The sequence below is a fragment of the Rhinoraja longicauda genome, chromosome 24, assembly GCF_053455715.1.
Source record: "Rhinoraja longicauda isolate Sanriku21f chromosome 24, sRhiLon1.1, whole genome shotgun sequence".
NCBI classification, from domain to species: Eukaryota; Metazoa; Chordata; class Chondrichthyes; order Rajiformes; family Arhynchobatidae; genus Rhinoraja; species Rhinoraja longicauda.
The window spans coordinates 525,341-548,498 of record NC_135976.1 but is presented as its reverse complement, the minus strand read 5'-3'; the positions used below and the strand labels follow the sequence as shown (position 1 = coordinate 548,498).

General features: G+C 49.7%; 1 protein-coding gene and 1 long non-coding RNA gene across 2 annotated transcripts in view; one reads left to right on the top strand and one right to left on the bottom strand.

Annotated features, from left to right (window-relative positions):
• The window catches only part of LOC144605365 (ATP-sensitive inward rectifier potassium channel 10-like), a 30,165-nt gene extending 14,176 nt beyond the window's left edge, over window positions 1-15,989 (top strand). Inside the window, exon 2 of the mRNA XM_078420515.1 lies at window positions 13,176-15,989. Coding sequence (XP_078276641.1) covers window positions 13,215-14,378 — 1,164 coding nt within the window. The 5' untranslated portion in view covers window positions 13,176-13,214 and the 3' untranslated portion in view covers window positions 14,379-15,989. The remainder of the gene's footprint in view (window positions 1-13,175) is intronic.
• The window catches only part of LOC144605366 (uncharacterized), a 48,562-nt gene that overhangs the window by 18,560 nt on the left and 6,844 nt on the right, over window positions 1-23,158 (bottom strand). The window contains exon 2 of the long non-coding RNA XR_013548838.1: window positions 17,253-17,299. This is a non-coding gene — a long non-coding RNA (uncharacterized LOC144605366). The remainder of the gene's footprint in view (window positions 1-17,252; window positions 17,300-23,158) is intronic.

Here is a 23,158-nt window from a genome sequence, read left to right as displayed (position 1 = left end):
CCCACTCTGTCTCAGTAACCCCCTGCAGTCTCAGTAACCCCCTGCAACACCTACACCCTTCCATACCTCTGTAATCCTATACAGCCCATACACCCCTCCCTATCCCTATAAGCTCTTGTGACCCTTACATGCTTCCAAATCCATTTACTTCCTCTCACACCTACACCCCTCCCTATTTATGTTGTCCATTGTGGTCCAAATATCCCTCCCTATCACAGTGATCCTTTCCACCTCTGCAATCCCGTCCTGCCCCTACACCTCTCTATCATGGTCACCTCTCCCAGGCCATATACCCCTTTCTATTTAAGACCCTGTGGGCATACACCCTTTCCCTATCCCTGTTATCCCCTTCACCCCTAGACTACTTGCTATCTCTGTAACCCCCTCCAGTCCCTACATTGCTGCCGACCTCTGAACCCACAAAATCCCTCCATCTCTGTAATCCACTCCAGACTTAACACCACTCCCTATATCGGTAACTCCTTTCAAACTTAACATTGTTCCCTATCTTTGTAACCCTTCTCCAGTTGCTAGACTCCTCATAATCTCTGTAACCCCTTGGGCCTCTACACCATTCCCTATCACAATCAACTCTGCAACATCTTCACTGCTCCCTGTCTTGGTAACCCCATACATCTGGCCATAACATCCCTCCCTATCCCTGACACTATCCCTACTCCCCTCACCTACATCTGCAACCCACTCTTACACTCCTTATCTCTTTGATACGCTCTCCAACCCCCATAACGTTCTGCATACATGTAACCCTCTTCCAACTCCTACACCTCTCCCTATCGCAGTAATCCCCCTCCATCCCCTCCCCAACTAATCCCTGTGTCTCTGTAACACCCACCTCCCCCCCCCACCCCATGGATCTCTGCAAAGCTCTCCGACACCTACATCCTCCTTATCTTTGCAACACCAACCACCTCCTATGCCCACCCTCATTTTGTGACCGCACTCCATCCCCTATTCACTCTTTCTCTCTGTAAACCCCTCTGGCTTCTACACACTTTCCTCTTCCTCTGTGGGCCCGACACCCCCCTTTCAATACCCCTCCATTCCCTACACCCTTCACTTGTGAAGTGTGAAAATGCATAGGTCCAGATCCAGGAACAATTTCTTCGCAGCTGTTATCAGGCAACTGAACCATGCTTTCACCAACTAGAGAGTGGTGTAAGAAAATAACTGCAGATGCTGGTACAAATCGAAAGTATCAGGTTAACCAACCTGATCTCCTGGTGGCTGAGTACTTCAACTCCCCCTCCCACTCCCAGTCTGACCTTTCTGTCATGGGCCTCCTCCAGTGCCATAGTGAGGCCCACCGGAAATTGGAGGGACAGCAGCTCATATTTCGCCTGGGCAGCTTGCAGCCCAGTGGTATGAACATTGACTTCTCCAACTTTAGATAGTTAACAATATATATATATATATATATATATATATATATATATATATATATATATATATATATAACAATATATAACAACTACAGCATGGAAACAGGCCTGTCCGGCCCTACCAGTCCACTCCGACCATTCTCCCTGACCTAGTCTCATCTACCTGCACTCAGACCATAACCCTCCAATCCCCTCCTATCCATATACCTATCCAATTTACTCTTAAATAATAAAATCGAGCCTGCCTCCACCACTTCCACCGGAAGCCCATTCCATACAGCCACAACCCTCTGAGTAAAGAAGTTCCCCCTCATGTTACCCCTAAACCTTTGTCCCTCAATTCTGAAGCTATGTCCCCGTGTTGGAATCTTCCCCTCTCTCAAAGGGAAAAGCTTACCCACGTCAACTCTGTCCGTCCCTCTCAAAATTTTAAAAACCTCTATCAAGTCCCCCCTCAACCTTCTACGCTCCAAAGAATAAAGACCCAACCTGTTCAACCTCTCTCTGTAGCCTAAGTGCTGAAACCCAGGCAACATTCTAGTAAATCTCCTCTGTACCCTCTCCATTTTGTCGACATCCTTCCTATAATTTGGCGACCAGAACTGCACACCATACTCCAGATTCGGCCTCACCAATGCCCTGTACAATTTCAACATTACATCCCAACTTCTATACTCGATGCTCTGATTTATAAAGGCAAGCATACCAAACGCCTTCTTCACCACCCTATCCACATGAGATTCCACCTTCAGGGAACAATGCACAGTTATTCCCAGATCCCTCTGTTCCACTGCATTCCTCAATTCCCTACCATTTACCCTGTACGTCCTATTTTGATTTGTCCTACCAAAATGCAGCACCTCACACTTATCAGCATTAAACTCCATCTGCCATCTTTCAGCCCACCCTTCCAAAAGGCCCAAGTCTCTCTGTAGACTTTGAAAATCTACCTCACTATCAACTACTCCACCTATCTTAGTATCATCTGCATATTTACTAATCCAATTTGCCACACCATCATCCAGATCATTAATGTAAATGACAAACAACAGTGGACCCAACACAGATCCTTGGGGCACTCCACTAGACACTGGCCTCCAGCCTGACATACAATTGTCAACCGTTGTCAACAGTTCCTCTGTCCCTCTCTTTCCCTCCCCCTTCCCAGATCTCCCACTGTCTTCCTGTCTCCACCTACATCCTTCCTTTGTCCCGTCCCCCTGACATCAGTCTGAAGAAGGGTCTCGACCCGAAACGTCACCCATTCCTTCTCTCCTGAGATGCTGCCTGACCTGCTGAGTTACTCCAGCATTTTGTGAATAAATAACTAGAGAGTGGTGATCTACTGTCTTTAATCGGACTGTATCTTGCACTAAACGTTATTCCCTTTATCTATACACTGTGGATGGCTCGATTATGATCATGTATAGTCTTTCCGCTGACTGGTTAGCACACAACAAAAAGCTTTTCACTGTACCTCAGTACATGTGATAATAAATTACACTAAACTAAACTAAACACCTCGCTATTTCTGTAAACCCCTCCAGCCCCTACACCCCTCCCTATCTCTTTAATGCCCTCCAACTCTAAGGAATCTCTGTTTCCACATTCCAGACTCCTTTGCGATCGCAACTTCAGGCAGTCTGTGCAGTGATCACTGAGTCACTGCATCGTACTTCAGCTTTGGTACCCATCTATCTGCATGGGTCAGTTTTTCCCTTCCGTTGTGCCATACTTGCATACATATCTGTGACTTTGCATATTTTGGTATTGTTATTAATATTGCTATTCATTTATTATTATTATCACGTGTACAAAGATATCGCGAAAAGGATTGTTTTGCGTTTTATCCAAGAGTTGGGGGGGTGGGGGGTTGGGGGTGGAGTGGAGATGGGGGGTGGAGGGGGGGGTGGGGGGGAGTTGGGGGGGAGTTGGGGGGTTGGGGGGAGTTGGGGGGGTACTGGGGTGTGCATTGTGGTGTAGATGAAATTGATGGGGCGGAGGATGGTTTGCAAGGACTAGGCTACATCCACTGTAATTTCTTAGTCTTGGGGAGAGCAGATGGCTCTCTCTCTATGATGCAACCTGGCAGGATGGTTTCTACAGTATATCTGCACAAATTGATAAGATTCATTGGAGACATGCTGAATTTTCTTAGTCTTCTGAGGAGCTAGTGATGTTGGTGTGCTTTCTTGGTTGTTGTGTCAATGTGGTTGGACCAGGCCAAATTGGTGATGATATTAAGCCTAGGAACTTCAGCAACTCCAGTTCAGCACTATTGATGCCAACTGGGGCTGTTCTCCACCTTGCTTCCTGAAGTCGACCACCATCTCCTCCATTTTGCTTGCAGGGAGTGAGAGGTTATTGTCTTGGCACCATGTTATTAAACACTCTATGTCCTTTCTGTACTCCATCTTGTCATTGTACAAGATCCGGCCCACTACGCTGGTGTCATCTGCAAACTCGTAATTGGAGTTGGACAGAATTTGGCCGCACGGTTGTGAGTGTATAGGTATGACAGTAAATGACTGAGAATGCAGCCCTCTGGCCACTAGTGTTGAGCATTACACTTTGCAACATGCACTATTTTACTCCAAACCGTGCACTATTACCTTTGCATACTCAGAGTTGCATGTGTTATGATGGTGGTGCATGAACTGTGGTTTCCAATGCCCTGTCAGCCGGTCATGGTGGAACAAAACACAGATGAGACTAAATGCATTGCAGCCTTTAATCTACACATAGCAATGTGTGCATCCTGCAATCATGGTCTCAATCCATTCATGCAATAAGTGACTTGCAAACTTTTTTACAATCATGAAAAAATAACACACAAAAGCACATACTGATTGCAACAATATGAAAGTACAGAAAGGAATGCATGTTTGCACCTATAAGGTGCTGTTAAATGAGTATGTAGGCATGACTGCAATCATGTAGTCTTGTCAAAACCATAGCAAATACCCAAATGAATAGATGCTTTATCTCCATGAATTAAGCAGTCTGACATAGTGCTAATTATCACAGGGCCTGTGATGACAGAATGTCTCATGCACAGTGATGCGTTTTTGTCTACAAAGTTACAGGCTTCCCCAAAAGGTAAAGATACCACAATTAAGTTAGATAAGGTAATGCTTCATTTTCTGCTGTCCTTCTTTGAAGAGTAATGCATCCTTTATTTCCGATGTGACTGTTTTATCCACAAATGCAATCTTTGCTGCAGAAATGCATGCATCGTACAGCTTCTCCGAAACCACACTTGATGAAGCTTTCATCCAGCATCTCTGTCCAACTGAGCAAGATAGAAACATACAGCAACAGGCACTTCAGCCCCACTCATCCACGCTGACCAAGATGCCCAACTCATCCACGCTGACCAAGATGCCCAACTCATCCACGCTGACCAAGATGCCCAACTCATCTTGTCCCATTTGCCCACGTTTGGGCCATATCTCTATAAACGTTTCCTATCCATGTTACAGGACCACTTTCTCAGGAAGCGCGTTTCATATACCCACCACCCTCTGTGTGGAAAAAGTTGCTCCTCAGATTCCTATTAAATCCTGGCCCTCCTCTCTCAACTTAAACATGTACCTTTTATTTTATGATTCCCCTACTCTGAGAAAAAGACTGTTTGCGTTTACCTTATCTAAATTTATTTCCCGTGGTCTGATACACTTCTATAACATCACCCCTCTGCATCAGTTCTGCATTCCTTGGAAAAAGTTTCAGGCAGTCCAACTTCTCCCCCAAACTCAGTCCATCGCGTCCTGGCAATATCCTTGTAAATTCTCTGCATTCTTTCCTAAAGACAATGAAGGAAGGACTGGTGTTATATTTCCCTGTCGGGATGGTGTAGCACTCAGAGGGCAACCTCTAGTTGGTGGTGTCTCACTGTGCATACTGTCCTTGTCATAGAAACATAGATAATTGGTGCAGGAGGAGGCCATTTGAGCCAGCACCGCCATTCATTGTGATCATGGCTGATCATCCACAATCAGTAACCTGTGCCTGCCTTCTCCCCATATCCTGTGATTTCACTAGCCCCTGGAGCTCTATCTAACTCGCTTTTACATTCATAAATGACCTGGTGGCAGAGGTCACCTCGACTTTCAGAAAGCCTTCGACAAGGTCCCACATAGGAGATTGGTGGGCAAATTTAGAGCACATGGCATTGGAGGTAGGGTACTGACATGGATAGAAAGTTGGTTGACAGACAGAAAGCAAAGAGTGGGAATAAATGGGTCCCTTTCAGAATGGCAGGCAGTAACTAGTGGGGTACCGCAATGCTCGGTGCTGGGACCGCAGCTATTTACAATATATGTCAATGACTTGGATGAAGGGATTAAAAGTACCATTAGCAAATTTGCAGATGATACAAAGCTAGGTGGCAGTGTGAACTGTGAGGAAGATGCTATGAGGTTGCAGGGTGACTTGGACAGGTTGTGTGAGTGGGCGGATGCATGGCAGATGCAGTTTAATGTAGATAAGTGTGAGGTTACCCACTTTGGTGGTAAGAATAGGAAGGCAGATTATTATCTGAATGGTGTCAAGTTAGGAAAAGGGGACGTACAACGTGATCTGGGTGTCTTAGTGCATCAGTCACTGAAAGGAAGCATGCAGGTACAGCAGGCAGTGAAGAAAGCCAATGGAATGTTGGCCTTCATAACAAGAGGAGTTGAGTATAGGACCAAAGAGGTCCTTCTGCAGTTGTACAGGGCCCTAGTGAGACCGCACCTGGAGTACTGTGTGCAGTTTTGGTCTCCAAATTTGAGGAAGGATATTCTTGCTATTGAGGGTGTGCAGCGTAGGTTTACTAGGTTAATTCCCGGAATGGCGGGACTGTCATATGTTGAAAGACTGGAGCGACTAGGTTTGTATACACTGGAATTTAGAAGGATGAGAGGGGATCTTATCGAAACGTACAAGATTATTAAGGGGTTGGACTCGTTAGAGGCAGGAAACATGTTCCCAATGTTGGGGGAGTCCAGAACCAGGGGCCACAGTTTAAGAATAAGGGGTAGGCCATTTAGAACAGAGATGAGGAAAAACTTTTTTAGTCAGAGAGTTGTGAATCTGTGGAATTCTCTGCCTCAGAGGGCAGTGGAGGCCAATTCTCTGAATACATTCAAGAGAGAGCTAGATAGAGCTCTAAAGGATAGCGGAGTCAGGGGGTATGGGGAGAAAGCAGGAACGGGGTACTGATTGAGAATGATCAGCCATGATCACATTGAATGGCGGTGCTAGCTCGAAGGGCCGAATGGCCTACTCCTGCACCTATTGTCTATTGTCTATTGTCAATTGTCACACGATTTTGAGATACATCCAAGTACTTAACCCATACCCAGGAGTGTGTGATAGGACAGTACAGAGGGTGGTCTGCCCTGTGCCTGACCCATGCACCAGGTGTGTATTGCAAAGCAAAGAGGTCCTACTGTAATTGTATAGGGGCCTGCTGAGACCACATCTGGAGTATTGTGTGCAGTTTTGGCTCCTAATTTGAAGAAGGACATCCTTGCTATTGAGGAAGTGCAGCGTAGGTTCACCAGATTAACTCCCGGGAAGGCAGGACTGACATATGATGATAGAATGGATCGACTGGGCTTATATTCACTGGAATTTAGAAGGACGGGAGGGGATCTTAGAGAAACATGTAAAATTCTTAAGGGATTGGACAGGCTAGATGCAGGAAAAATGTTCCCGATGTTGGGGGAGTCCAGAACCAGGGGTCACAGTTTAAGAATAAAGGGTTTGGCCATTTAGGATTGAGATGAGGAAAAACTTTTTCACCAGAGAGTTGTGAATCTGTGGAATTCTCTGCCACTTAAGGCAGTGGAGGCCAATTTACTGGATGGATTCAAGAGTTAGACATAGCTCTTATGGCTAATGGAATCAAGCGATACGAGGAGAAAGCAGGAGCAGGGTACTGATTTTGGATGATCAGCCACGATCATATTGAATAGCGGTGCTGGCTCGAAGGGCAGAATGGGTACTTCTGTACCTATTTTCTATGTTTCTATGTAAGATGGGGAGTGATTCCTGCACAGAATGTGAATTAACAGATAAACACAAAAAGCTGGAATAACTCAGTGGGTCAGTCAGACTCTGGAGAAACTAAATTGGTGACGTTTCCAGTCGAGACCCTTCTTCAGACTGGTGAAGGATCTCGACCCGAAACATTATCCATTCCTTTTCTCCAGAGATGCTGTCTGACCTGCTGAGTTACTCCAGCTTTATATATCTATCTTCGGTTTAAACCAGCATCTATAGTTCCTTCCTACACATGTGAATTGACAGGCCTGGTCACGCTGAGATCTGGCAGGCAGGCTTGGATTGGGGCCTTGTTGTCCTTGGGAACAGATGAACTGTCACCGTGGACAGATCCTTCTGTTTGGCCATGCCAGGTTAGAAATGTAAATCAGCGGAAATGAGAGGGAATCAGATACGGCAGAGTGGAACAGTGTGTCTTCTCTGTAGCCGGGTTCCAAATAAAGACTCTCTTCATCTCGCTGGACCGGGCTGGAGCCAGGGCAAAACCAGAACTCTGCTTCACATTGTTGACAGTCTGTGTCAGCAGTCTCTGAGCTATAGCCAGCCCCACTGGAGATGGGCTCCTCACAGTTATTAATGGGTCAAACAATTCCCTCTCTGCCCCTTACACTTACTGTTGCCAACTTCCTCACTCCCAAATACGGGACAAGGTGACGTCACCCATTAATATTGTATTAGGCCCGGGGGGGCACTGTAGGCTGGGACGCTGTAGGCCACGACACTATGGGTCCCGCGCTGTAGGTCCCGAGTTTAGGTCCTGATACTCTAGATTTCCGAATTTTAGCTCCGGACAGTTGAGGTATGGAGGCTCAGGCACCGCCTTACAGAGGTTGTGTAGCAACCCGCCTGCCGGGCTGGGCAGCCACCATTGGTGGAGTGGGAGCACGTGACCGCTAGCTGGGTGAGGTCACGTGGGGAGCAGGGAGTGAGGAAGTTGACAAGCCTATTAATACGGGACAAGGACGGTCCCGTACGGGACAAACTAATTTAGCCCAAAATATGGGATGTCCCGGGACAGTTGGCAACTCTACTTACACTGCTCACTCCTTCTCCATCCCTCTGTCCCTCCCCCCAAATTTATTCTACCACTGTCCCCTGCTTTCTCTCGCTTCACCTCTTGCTCTCTCTTTCCTTGCCCTCTCTCCCCTCATCTCTTTCTTTCTCCCCTCCTCTTTCTGTCACCACACACTCTCTCTCTGCCTATATCCCCCTTCTGCACCCTGTTCCTCCCTCTCCCGTCCCCCATCTTTCTTCGCCTCCCATGCCATTTCCCTCTTCACCTCATCCACCCTCGGTTATGTGCCAGTGGGTGTCGGGGAGAGCTGAGATCCAGGGCTGATGGATTATGTGTCCTGGGTCGGAAGTTGACTGTCCATTCAGCTGTGGCATGAGCGTGGGGGGGGTGGTCATTAATCCCTCTTCAACCAATCAGTCACAGCTCAGCTCCTGAAAGCAAAGAGGAAGCTGAAATTCTAAGACCCTTTCTCTGACTGCATAAGTCTGCAGAATCTGCCACATTGCCTAGGAAACCAGCAATGTGGGCCACAGAGCTGCGGGAGAGAGAGAGGGAGAGAGAGGGGGGGAGAGGGAGAGGGAGAGAGAGAGGGGGGGAGAGGGGGGGGAGAGGGGGGGGAGAGGGGGGGAGAGGGGGGGAGAGGGGGGGGGAGAGGGGGGGAGAGGGGGGGAGAGGGAGGGAGAGGGGGGGAGAGGGGGGGGAGACGGGGGGGGAGACGGGGGGGGAGACGGGGGGGGAGAGGGGGGGAGAAAGGTGGAGAAAGATGTTAAAGGGGGAAGATGGAGGGGGGTTGGCAAAAGGAAAGGTAGAAGGGGAGGTGGAGGCAGAGCAAGAGGAAAGGAGAGAAAGGGTAGTGGTAATGGGGAAGGGGGGATGGGGAAGAGTGGGGATGGGTAAATGGAAAGTGGGGGGAGAGGGTTTGGAAGGGAGGAGATAGCAGATAAGGGGAAGGATGAAAAGGAGATGATGGGGAAAGGAGAAGGGAGGAAGAGAAGGTGGGGTGTGAGGAGTGAGTGAAGGGGTAGGGAAAGGGAGGGGAGAGAGATGGAGGGGTCAGTGGGGGCAAGGGGAGAGGGAGCTGGGGGAAAAGGGGAGGGTTGAAGAGGGAGGGGGAAGAGGATGAGGGGAAAAAAGAAGGGATAGTTTGAAGGGGGTAAAATGAGAGGGTGTAGAGAGGGGTGGTGGGGAGGATGGGAGAATGGGCTGAGGGAGAGAGTAGGGGAGAATGTGAATAATGGGGAGGAGAGATGGGGAGAAAGAGAGAGTGAGGAAGAGCGTGCTAGTGGGGGTCAGAGATGTGAGAGAAATGGAGGGTTAAAAAAATAGATGGACAGCAGCGGGGAGAGGAGGGGGGGGGTGTTTAAAAAGGGAGAGGGGAGAATGGAGGGGAGTGGTACATGAGAGTGGTTGGGTGGGGAAGAGAGTAGTGGAGAGGGAGAGGTATGTGAGAAAGACTGAGAGGGAGAGTGAAGAGAGGGGAAGAAGAGGATAGAATGGGGAAGAGGGAGTGATGAATGATGTGGAAAAGGGGGTATGTCAAAGAGAGGAGAAGTTGGTATGTAGAGATGGAGAGGGTGTGAGAAAGAGAGTCAAAGTGAGGAGAATGGGAAAGAAAATGAGAGGGTGATCAAGGAAGAGTGGGAGAGAAAAGGTGGTGGGAGTGGGAGAGAAACGATGGAGGAAAAGATGAAAAGAAAAGAAAAGTGAAGGGAGAAAGAGGTGAAGAGAGCAAGACTGGGGTTGATAGAAAGAGAAAGAGAGAAGGTGTGAGGGGAGGGGAGAGGGTTTGGATGAGGGTGATGAGTTGAGGAAGTGGGATGGAAAGATGAATGGGCAGAGAGAGTGAAATGTGTGAACAAGAGAATGTGGAGTGAAAGAGAGCAAGCAAAAGAGAATGTGAGAGAAATGGAGGGAGTGAAACATAGAAAATAGGTGCAGGAGGAGGCCATTCGGCCCTTTGAGCCAGCACCGCCATTCATTGTGATCATGGCTGATCATCCCCTATCAATAACCTGTGCCTGCCTTCTCCCCATATCCCTTGATTCCATTAGCCCCTAGAGCTCTATCTAACTCTCTCTTAAATCCATCCAGTGATTTGGCCTCCACTGCCCTCTGTGGCAGAGAATTCCACAAATTCACAACTCTCTGAGTGAAAAAGTTCCTTCTCACCAGTTTTAAATGGCCTCCCCTTTATTCTAAGACTGTGGCCCCTGGTTCTGGACTCTTCCAAAATTGAGAACATTTTTCCTGCATCTAGCTTGTCCAGTCCTTTTATAATTTTATATGTTTCTATAAGATCCCCTCTCATCCTTCTAAACTCCAGTGAATACAAGCCTAGTCTTTTCAATCTTTCCTCATGTGACAGTCCCGCCATCCCAGGGATTAATCTCGTGAATCTATGCTGCACTGCCTCAATTACAAGAATGTCCTTCCTCAAATTAGGAGACCAAAACTGTACACAATACTCCAGATGTGGTCTTACCAGGGCCCTATACAGTGCAGCGTAGGTTCACTAGGTTAATTCCCGGAATGGCAGGACTGTCGTATGTTGAAAGGCTGGAGCAATTAGGCTTGTATACACTGGAATTTAGAAGGATGAGGGGGGATCTTATTGAAACATATAAGACAATTAGGGGATTGGACACATTAGAGGCAGGCAACATGTTCCCAATGTTGGGGGAGTCCAGAACAAGGGGCCACAGTTTAAGAATAAGGGGTAGGCCATTTAGAACGGAGATGAGGAAGAACTTTTTCAGTCAGAGAGTGGTGAAGGTGTGGAATTCTCTGCCTCAGAAGGCAGTGGAGGCCAGTTCGTTGGATGCTTTCAAGAGATAGCTGGATAGAGCTCTTAAGGATAGCGGAGTGAGGGGGTATGGGGAGAGGGCAGGAACGGGGTACTGATTGAGAGTGATCAGCCATGATCGCATTGAATGGCGGTGCTGGCTGGAAGGGCTGAATGGCCTACTCCTGCACCTATTGTCTATTGTCTATACAACTGCAGAAGAACCTCTTTACTCCTATACTGAAATCCTCTTGTTATGAAGGCCAACAATCCATTAGCTTTCTTCACTGCCTGCTGTACGTGCATGCCAACCTTCAGTGACTGGTGTACAAGGACACCCAGGTCTCGGTGCACCTCCCCCTTACCTAACCTAACACCATTGAGAATATAATCTGTCTCCTTGTTTTTGCCGCCAAAGTGGATAACCCCATATTTATCTACATTATACTGCATCTTCCACGCATCTGCGCACTCACTCAACCTGTCCAGGTCACCCTGCAACCTCCTAACAGCCTCTTCGCAGTTTACACTGCCACCCAGCTTTTGTGTCATCTGCAAGCTTGCTAGTGTTGCTTCTAATTCCCTCTTCCAAATCATTGATATATATGGTAAACAGTTGCAGCCCCAACACTGAGCCTTGCGGCACTCCACTCGCCACTGCCTGCCATTCTGAAAAGTATCCGTTTACTCCTACTCTTTGCTTCCTGTCTGCCAACCAATTTTCTATCCATGTCAACACCGTACCCCCAATACCATGTGCTCCAATTATGCTCACCAATCTCCCGTGTGGGACCTTATCAAAGGCTTTCTGAGAAGCCTGACTTTGCTAGGACCGGGGATGGAGGTGGTTCTCATAGCCTATGCCGACGATGTACTCCTTACGTTAACTGACTGTTGACCTGCGGAGGATGCGTGAATGCCAGCAGGTTTTCTCGGCTGCATCGTCTGCCAGGATCAACTGGAGTAAGTGTTCCGGACTTCTTGTGGGCCAGTGGCAGGTGGACTCCCTGCCGGAGGAGATGACAGCTTATGTGTGGAGCCCCACACACCTCCTTTACCTGGGTCTCTCTCTACCTGAGTCCCACTGAGGATGCTGGGCCGGCGAACTGGCAGGAGCTAGAGACGAAAGTCATCTCCCGGCAGGGGCGCTGGTCAGGCTTGATCGGAGGGCTTTCCTTTCAAGGTAGAGTTTTGGTCATAAATCAGCTGGTGGCCTCCATGTTGTGGTACCGGCTGGTCACTCTTGGCCCGCCCTCTGCTACCACGATACAGAAGAGTTTAGTGAGTTCCTTCTGAGGAGACAAGAGCTGGGTTTCTGCAGCGGTCCTGAGTTACCACCTGAAGGCGGGTGCAGTCCCAAGTGGAAGTCTCTGGACAAGAGAGTCCTCCCCCTTTACATCGGGGACCTGGGGTGGAGAGTGTTACACAGAGCCGCGCAGTGTGATTATTGAACTTCTTGTACCTTGTGGCACGCTGTAATATGCCATTATTGAATAAAGTCCTTGGAAGGAAAACCAAGTGAAGCTTCCTCCACACAGCCCCATCACACACTCCCAGGGTCAGACACACTCTCTCCACACTGTCTGCTCTCCTCTCCTCCACACAGCCCCATCACACACTCCCAGGGTCAGACACACTCTCTCCACACTGTCTGCTCTCCTCTCCTCCACACAGCCCCATCACACACTCCCAGGGTCAGACACACTCTCTCCACACAGCCCCATCACACACTCCCAGGGTCAGACACACAACGATGCTCTCTCCACACTGTCTGCTCTCCTCTCCTCCACACAGCCCCATCACACACTCCCAGGGTCAGACACACTCTCTCCACACAGCCCCATCACACACTCCCAGGTTCAGACACACAACGATGCTCTCTCCACACTGTCTGCTCACCTTCTGACTCCGTCTCCCCTCTTTGCAGTGTTGGTGGTGGGTCGGTCGCCGGGAGGTCACGTCCACCATGTCCTCGGCCAAAGTCTTCTCCAGCCCAACGCCATCGATGGACAGCCAGCCGCTGTTGAAGCCGGGCCGCCCGCGGGGGCGAGTGATGAGCAAAGACGGCCGCAGCAACGTGCGGCTGGTGCACGTCAGCGGCTGGGGCTACCTGTACCTCAAGGATCTGTGGACCACCTTCGTCGACTTGAAGTGGCGCTACAAGCTTGCTCTGTTCTGCACCAGCTTCGCGGGCACCTGGCTGCTGTTCGGCCTGGCTTGGTACCTGGTGGCGCTGCTACATGGGGACCTGGAAGAAGGCCCGGTGGCCGCCAATCACACCCTGTGTGTGGTCAACATGAGGACTCTCACCGCCGCCTTCCTCTTCTCGCTCGAGTCGCAGACTACCATTGGCTACGGCTACCGCTACATCTCGGAGGAGTGTCCGGCCGCCATCCTGCTACTGGTGGTCCAACTCATCCTCACCACCCTGCTAGAGGTGTTCATCACCGGCACCTTCTTGGCCAAGGTGGCCCGGCCCAAGAAGCGGGCAGAGGGTGTGCGCTTCAGCCGGCACGCCGTGGTATCCCCTCGGCTTGGCTGCCTGTCTCTACAGGTGCGGGTCGCCAACGTGAGGCGCAGCCTATTGCTCAGCTGCCAGGTATCAGGCAAGTTGTTGCGGCCGGGGACGGCCCGTGATGGCGTCTCTCTGCAGCTGCAACAAGCCGACGTGGTCTTCCGGCTGGACGAGGGCACCGACAGCCCGTTCCTGGTGCTGCCCCTCACCTTCCACCACCCCATCGACCAACACAGTCCCCTGGCCGCCTTGGCCCTGGGGCAGGGCCGGGCTGGGGATGGGGTCCGGCTCTCCCACGACGCCTTCGAGCTGGTGGTGATCCTGAGCGGCACGGTGGAGTCCACCAGCGCCATGTGCCAGGCTCGCACCTCCTACCTGCCCGAGGAGATCCTGTGGGGCTACGAGTTCTGCCCCGTGGTATCGCTCTCGCCCAGCGGCAAGTACCTGGCTGACTTCGCCAGCTTCGACCGCGTGTTGGGGGTGCCAGGGATGGAGAGGGCCGGGGCCGGGGCGGTCGGCGGGGCGGCTGGGGAGAAGGTCCCGCTGGAAGATGAGCTGAAGAGGGGCTCAGCCAAGGGGGGCAGCTCACGAAACGTGAAGATCAGTAACGTCTGATGGCGACGGGGCCAGGATTAAATCATTAAATCTCCCGCACGCCACACTCACTCTCCCCATAACGCACTCTCCCTCATAACTCGCTCTCCCCTCACCGACACCCCTCCACGGACACTCCCGTAACCCCCTATCCCCTCCACCCACTCTCCCCAGTAAACCCCTCTCCCCTCCACCCACTCTCCCCAGTATTCCCCATAACCTCCTCTCCTTCATTGCCCCACTCTCCCCAGTAACATAGTATTCCCCATAACCTCCTCTCCTTCCATTGCCCCACTCGCCCCAGTATTCCCCATAACCCTCTCCTTCCATTGCCCACACTCTCCCCCATAACCCGCTCTGCCCCGTGCCGAACCTGTCACATAGAGAGGTTAGCTGTGGCCCATGCAAGCCTCGGCCCATCTCCCCTGGTCACGTGTATCGTGTCCAATGGAAGCAGGTGGAGAACAGAACCAGATAGAACGCTTTACAAAACTCCACACAAGCCCTGTTGCCGGCTGTGAACTTGCTGTCTGACACCACCTAGACAAGTCGTGTTAGCGTGCAGAAGGCTGTGGAGGCCAAATCAGTGGATATTTTAAATGCAGGATTAGATAGATTCTTGATTAGTACGGGGGTCAAGGGTTATGGGGAGAAGGCATGAGAATGGGGTAGAGAGGGAGAGATAGACCAGCCAGGATTGAATGTCAGAATGGACTGCATGGGCCTCATTCTACACCCAACAACTGATGAACTGATGAACTTCAAGCTCCGTGCATTAATCTGCATTGACCGCTTCTTGTCCCAGTCTGTAGACGGTTAGTGTCTCCTCGCCGAGGATTGTGTGACCTCCTTCCACATATAATCGCTCCATGGTCTCGAAAACGGGAAGGCGAAAGGAACGTGGTCTCCCTCCCCCCCGGGGGGGGATTTAGAGCGAGTACCGCACACTCGGAGCGGCTGTGAAGGCAACACTCTCGCTGCATTTACGGGGGGCTGGGGGGGAAAGCGGGAATGGAGGGGCACCCGGAGTGATTTGTACTTGAAAAGACAGTGCGTGGGGAAGACTGGAGGGATGGGGACGAGCTGCTGGGCCGAAAGGCCTCTAACGTGACCAACGTAACCCTCAACTTACCAAGCGCGACACTCTTCACTTCACCTTCATTTTTATTAGTCCTTCAAATGTTTATGGGAACCCGCAGCTGCTCCGTAGATTGCTGCTTGTTGCTGCCCCGGCCGACACACACCTCCCTGCAAAGAAACTACCCTCCCCCCGACCCGGAACAGCTGTTCGTTATCACCGCCTCTGCCTGTGAGGGGCCTCTTCACCGCCTCCCCACCGTCTCCACATCATCACCCCCCACACACACACCCCACACCCGCCTCCCCACCATCACCCCCCACACCCCCACCCCACCATCACCCCACACACCCCCACCCCACCATCACCCCCCACACCCCCACCCCACCATCACCCCACACACACACTCCACACCCGCCTCCCCACCGTCTCCACATCGTCTCCACATCATCACCCCCCCACACTCCCCACCCCCCACACACTCCCCACCCCCACACCCCCCCCCACCCCCCACACACTCCCCACCCCCACACACCCCCCACCCCCCACCCCCACACACCCCCCACCCCCACACACCCCCCCCCACCCCCCACCCCCCACACACCCCCACACACCCCCCACCCCCACACACCCCCCACCCCCACACACTCCCCACCCCCCCCCACACACTCCCCACCCCCCACCCCCACACCCCCCCCACCCCCCCACACCCCCCCCCCCCACCCCCCACACACCCCCCACCCCCCACACCTCACATTCCCCACCCCCACTGAGATACGCAAGGGGCAGGAAAATCAAACTAGCTCCCCTGCAAATGTAGCGCCATGCCAACCTCCCACTCATCATACTCACACAGCTACCAGAACACTCACATGTCCCACATACCCGGGAACTGGAACCAGAGCAAGGGGAAGGGTAGAAGCGACGGCCGGGAGGAAGGAATGGACAAGGCTGGGCAATGCGAGGGGCGCAAGCTTGCTTTGTACACACTGACCTCCTAAATAAAGCATTAATGATTCCAAGTGAGGTTGTCCTTCATTAGGGGAGAGTGAGGGGAGTATGTGTGAGGGAATGAGGGGAGTGTGTGAGGAGAGTGTGTGTGGGAGGGTGTGTGGGTGTGAGGGGAGTGGGTGTGAGGGTGAGGAGTGTGTGTGAGGGAGTGAGGGGAGTGTGTGTGAGGGTGAGTGTGTGGGGAGTGTGTGTGAGGGGAGTGTGTGTGAGGGTGTGTGGGTGGGTGTGAGGGAGTGTGTGTGAGGGGAGTGTGTGTGAGGGTGAGGGTGAGTGTGAGGGGAGTGTGTGTGAGGGGAGTGTGTGTGAGGGGAGTGTGTGAGGGAGAGTGTGAATGTGTGTGGGTGTGAGGGGAGTGTGTGTGAGGGTGAGTGTGTGGGGAGTGTGTGTGAGGGGAGTGTGTGTGAGGGGAGTGTGTGTGAGGGGAGTGTGTGAGGGAGAGTGTGAATGTGTGTGGGTGTGAGGGGAGTGTGTGTGAGGGTGAGTGTGGGTGTGAGGGGAATGTGTGAGTGGGTGTGAGGGGAGTATGTGTGAGGGCGAGTGTGGGTGTGAGGGGAGTATGTGAGGGTGAGTGTGAGTGTGTGTGGGGTGATTGTGAGGGAGTGAGTGTGAGGGGTGAGTGTGTGGGTGTGAGGGGAGTGAGTGTGTGTGTGAGGGGAGTGTGTGTGTGAGGGGAAGTGTGAGGGAGTGAGGTTGTCCTGCAATAGGGAGTATGTGAGGGGGAGGGGGGACATGAGTGGGGAAGTGTATGCGTGTGTGAGTCAGGAAAGTATGTATGAGGAAGAGAGGAGTGTGTGTGATATACATACCCTCACGTGGAGGGTTGTCCACATCCAAAACGAGCTGCCAAAATAATCTATAGAGGTGGAGACAAGACTTTCAAGACATTTGGACATTTGTGGAGTTGTACGCTGATAGGTTTGTGAGGAAGGCTCTTGTGAGGAAGGACTGCTTTCAGCAGTCAGGACATTGAATATAGAAGTCAATGTGTTGTTTTACAGTTGTACAAGACATTGATGAGGCCACACTTGGAGCGTTGTGTTCAGTTTTCACCACCTTGCTACAAGAAGGAGTAACTGAAACCAAGCAGTATTCTAGTAAGCTTCCTCTGCACCCTCTCCAAAGCCTCCACATCTTATCTGCAATGGAACATACAGAAAAGCATGCAATACTCCAAATGCAGCCTAACCAAAGTCCTGCAGAGCTGCATCTGACTTCTCGACTCTTAAAATGCAATGAAGGCAAGCATATCTTATGCCTTCTTTACCACCCTATCTGTTTGTGCTGACACCTACAACAATAACTATGAACTGAGCTATGAACTTGGAGTCCAAAATGACGCTGCCATTAACTGTATACTTTCATGCTGACATCCATGTTGCCAGCACTCCAGAGCATGAGCTATAGGGGGATGTTGGGCAGGCAAGGACTTTCTTCCTTGGAGTGCAGGAAGCTGAGATGATTTTATACGAATGTATATAATGAGGGAATAGATGGACTCACAGCTGCATAACACAGAAACAAGCACTTTGACTGACCCTGCCGACCAAGTTGGCAGTTCCGTCTGACCACATTTGACTGCACTTAGCCCAAAGCCTTCTAAACCCTTCCTACAGTCAAAGGTTTCAAAGATCTTTTATTGTCACCTGTACCAATTAAGGTACAGTGATATGCAAATTACCATACAGCCATACAAAAAAACAGCAACAAGACACACAACTACATAAAAGTTAACGTAAACATCCACCACAGCGGATTCCCCACATTCCTCACTGTGATGGAAGGTAATAAAGTCTAATCTTCTTCCCTCATAGAGTCAGAGAATGATAGTGAGGAAATAGGCCCTTTGTCCCAATTTGCCCATGCAACATGTCCCAGCCGTACTAGTCCCACCTGCGAGCATTTGGTCCATATCACTCCAAACCTGTCCTATCCAAGTACCTGTCGAACTGCTTCTTAAATTTTGGGATGGTCCTGCCTCAACTACCTCCTCTGGCAGCTTGTTGTTGTTGTTGTCACATCTACCACCCGTTGTGTTTAAAAGTTACCCCTCAGATTCATATTAAATCTTTTCCCCTTCACCTTAATCCAATGCCCTCTGGTCCTCGATTCACCTACTCTGAGCAAGAGACTGTGCATCTACCCGATCTAGTCCTCCATAGAAACATAGAAAAAGAGAAAATAGGTGCAGGAGGAGGTCATTTGGCCCTTCGAGCCAGCACTGCCATTCAATGTGATCATGGCTGATCATCTACAATCAGTAACCTGTGCCTGCCTTCTCCCTATATCCCTTGGTTCCACTAGCCCCTAGAGCTCTATCTAACGCTTTTTAAAATTCATCCAGTGAATTGGCCTCCACTGCCTTCTGTGGCAGAGAACTCCACAAATTCACAACTCTCTGGGTGAAAAAGTTTCTTCTCACCTCAGTTATAAATTACGTCCCCTTTATTCTTAGACTGTGTCCCCTGGTTCTGGACTCCCCCAACATTGGGAACATTTTCCCTGCATTTAGCTTGTCTAGTCCTTTTATAATTTTATACGTCACTATAAGATCCCCTCTCATCCTTCTAAACTCCAGTGAATACAAGCCTAGTCTTTCCAATTTTTCATAGAAACATAGAAAATAGGTGCAGGAGGCCATTCAGCCCTTCGAGACAGCACCGCCATTCATTGTGATCATGGCTGAGCATCCACAATCAGTAACCTGTGCCCAACTTCTCCCCATATCCCTTGAATCCACTATCCCCCAGAACTCTATATAACTCTCTCATAAACTCATCATTTGACAATCCACCCGAGGGATTAACCTCGTGAACCTACGCTGCACTGCCTCAATAGCAAGGACGTCCTTCCTCAAATTAGGAGACCAAAACTGCACACAATACTCCAGATGTGGTCTCACCAGGACCCGAGACAACTGCAGAAGGACTTCTTTGCTCCTGTACTCAAATCCTCTCGTTAAGAAGGCCAACATGCCATTAGCTTTCTTCACTGCCTGCTGCACCTGCACGCTTACTTTCGGTGACTGGTGTACAAGGACACCAAGGTCTTGTTGCACTTCCCCTTTACCTAATCTGACACCATTGAGAAAGTAATCTGCTTCCTTATTTTTGCCGCCAAAGTGGTTAACCTCACATTTATCTACATTATACTGCATCTGCCCACTTACTCAACATGTCCACCTCATCCTGCAACCTCCTAACATCTTCTTCGCAGTTCACACTGCCACCCAGCTTTGTGTCATCTGCAAACTTGCTAATGTTACTTCTAATTCCATCATCCAAATCATTCATATATATTGTAAGTAGTTGTGGCCCCAGCACAGAGCCTTGCGCCACTCCACTCTCCACTACCTGCCATTCTGAAAAGGACCCATTTATTCCTACTCTTTGCTTCCTGTCTGCCAACCAATTCTCTATCAGTGCCAATACTCTACCCACAATACCATGTGCTCTAATTTTGCTCACCAAACTCCTGTGTGGTACCTTATCAAAGGCTTTCTGAATGTCTAGATACACTACATCCACCGGCTCTCCTTCATCCTTTTTACTTGTCAAATTCCAGAAGATTAGTCAAACAGGATTTCCCCTTCATAAATCCATGCTGACTTGGACCAATTCTTTTACCGCTATCCAAATGCGCCGTTATTACCTCTTTAATAATTGATTCCAGCATCTTCCCCACCACCGATGTCAGGCTAACTGGTCCATAATTTTCTCTCTCGCTCCTTTCTTGAAAAGTGGGGTAACATTAGCTACCCTCCAACCCACAGGAACTGATCCTGAATCTATTGAACAATGGAAAATGATCAGCAATGCGTCCACGATTTCTGGAGTCACCTCCTTGAGTACCCTGGGATACAGACCATCAGGCCCTGGGGATTTATCAGCCTTCAGTCCCATCAGTCTACCCAATACTATTTCTCGCATAATGCAAATTTCTTTCAGTTCCTCTGTCTCCCTTCACCCTCTGTCCACTAGTACATCTGGGAGATTTTTGTTGTCTTCCTTTGTGAAGACAGATCCGAAGTGCCTGTTCAACTCTTCCGCCATTTCCTTGTTACCCATAATAATTTCACCCATTTCTGCCTTCAAGGGACCCACATTCGTCTTTACTAATCTTTTTCTCTTAACATACCTAAAGAAGCTTTTACTATACTTCTTAATATTCTTAGCCAGCTTCGCTTCGTACCTCATCTTTTCAGCCCATATTGCCCTTTTTGTTACCTTCTGTTGTTCTTTGAAAGTTGCCCAATCCTCTGGCTTTTTGCTACTCTTTGCTATCTTATACATCTTTTTGTTTTTGTTTTATTCCATCTCAAACTTCCCTTGTCAGCCACGGTTGCCTCTTACTCCCCTGATAATCTTTCTTCCTCTTTGGTCAGGAGGTTTGGGGAGAAAGCAGGAACGGGGTACTGATTGTGAATGATCAGCCATGATCACATTGAATGGTGGTGCTGGCTCGAAGGGCCGAATGGCCTACTCCTGCACCTATTGTCTATTGGAATGAAATGATCCTGCATCTTCTGGATTATGCCCAGAAATTCCTGCCATTGCTGTTCCACCATCATTCCTACTAGGGTCCTTTTCCATTCAACCTTGGCCAGCTTCTCTCTCATGCCTTCATAGTCCCCTTTGTTCATCTGCAACACTGACATTCCTGGTTTAACCTTTTCCCTCTCAATTTGCCGATTAAAACTGATCATATTATGGTCACTACCTCCAAGCGGTTCCTTTACCTTGAGTTCCCTTATTAAATTTGGATCATTTTCCAATGTTCAATAGATTCAGGATTAGTTCCTGTGGATTGGAGGATAGCTAAAGTTATCCCACTTTTCAAGATAGGAGCGAGAGAGAAAATGGGGAATAACGATGCATTTGGATAGCAGTAAAAGGATAAGTCCAAGTCAGCATGGATTTATGAAAGGGAAATCATGCTTGACTAATCTTCTGGAATTTTTTGTGGATCTGACAAGTAAAAGGGATGAAGGGGAGCCAGTGGATGTAATGTATCTAGACTTTCAGAAAGCGTATGATAAGGTCCCGATTGATAAGGCAAAGGTACTGGAATTGAGAAGGTGGCTGATGGTGAGAAAGGGAAGGAAACTTGGAGTGTAAGGGACCCCGGGTGTTGTACCTCTTGAGAACAGGTTCACCTACTTGGAAGCTGTCGGGGAAGAAGACGTTGCCACACTGAGCGGCAGATAGGTTTGCAAAGCAAAACGTGCTGTTGAGCCAAAACCAAAGAGGTCGACGTCAGGCAACGCTGTGGTAGTAGGAGACTCCATTGAGAGAGGTACGGAAAGGGGTTTCTGCGGCAACAGGCGTGATTCGAGGATGGTTTGCTGCCTCCCTGGTGCCAGGATCCAGGATGTCACAGACAGAGTCTAGAATATCCTCATGGTTGAAGGTGAACATGTTGGCACAAACAACGTCGGAAAGAAGGGCACGGATATTCTGCAGCATGACTTTAGAGAGCTCGGAAAAATGCTGAAAAGCAGGACCTCCACGGTGAAGTCTGAAGAAGGTTCTCGACCCGAAACGTCACCCATTCCTTCTCTCCTGAGATGCTGCCGGACCTGCTGAGTTACTCCAGCATTTTGTGAAATAAATACCTTCGATTTGTACCAGCATCTGCAGTTATTTTCTTACTGGACCTCTAGGGTGGTCATCTCCGGTTTGCTTCCAGTTCCTTGTGCTGGTGAAGGCTGGAACAGGGAGATGCGGGACCTGAATGTGGCTGAGGAGCTGGTGTAAGGGCAGGGGTTTTGATTCTTAGATCACTGGGATCTGTTTTGGGGTAAGGGGGAATTGTACAAAAGGGACGGATTGCACTTTAATAGGTGGGGGACCAGCATTCTGGCAGGCAGGTTTGCCACTGCTACACGGGTGGTGTTAAACTAAATAGGGGGGGGGGGTCAAATGGGATAGTCAAGGATGGAGTTAAAGGGAAAGAGTGTAAAGGGATAGTTAATGACCCCAGAATAAACGGGAAAGAAAGCTCACAAAGGGATAGGAGAGTATGGCCAAGTTTAATGGGAATCAATGTGAAAGGTGAGATGCGTAAGGAATTAAAAGAATTGTATATGAATGCGTGAAGTATAAGAAGTAGAGTAGAAGAGCTTGAGGCTCAGTTAGAGATTGGTAGATATGGCATTGTGGGGATTACAGAGAGGATCGAGCCTGGGAACAATATTCAGGGTTATACATCCTATAGAAAGGACAGACAGGCAGAGGAGGTGGGGTAGCGCTGTTAGTGAGAGACGAAATTCAGCCCTTGCGAGCGGGTGACATAGGGACTGACGAGGTAGAGTCACTGTGGATAGAGTTGAGGAATTGTATAGGTAAGAAGACACTAATTGGAATTGTCTACAAACCCCCAAATAGTAGCCCGGATGTAGGGTGTAAGTTGCAGCAGGAGTTAAAGCTGGCATGTAACAAAGCTAATGCCACTGTGGTGATGGGGGATTTAAATATGCAGGTAGACTGGGAAAATCAGGTTGGTTCTGGACCCCAAGAAAGAGCTTGTGGAGTGCCTCTGAGATGGATTCTTAAGCAGCTTGTAATGGAGCCAACCAGAGAAAAGGCAAATCTGGATTTAGTGTTGTCCAATGAACCAGATTTGATAAGAGAACTCGAGGTAAAGGAACTGCTTGGAGGTAGTGATCATAATATGATTAGTTTTAATCTGTAATTTGAGAAGGAGAAGGTTAAAT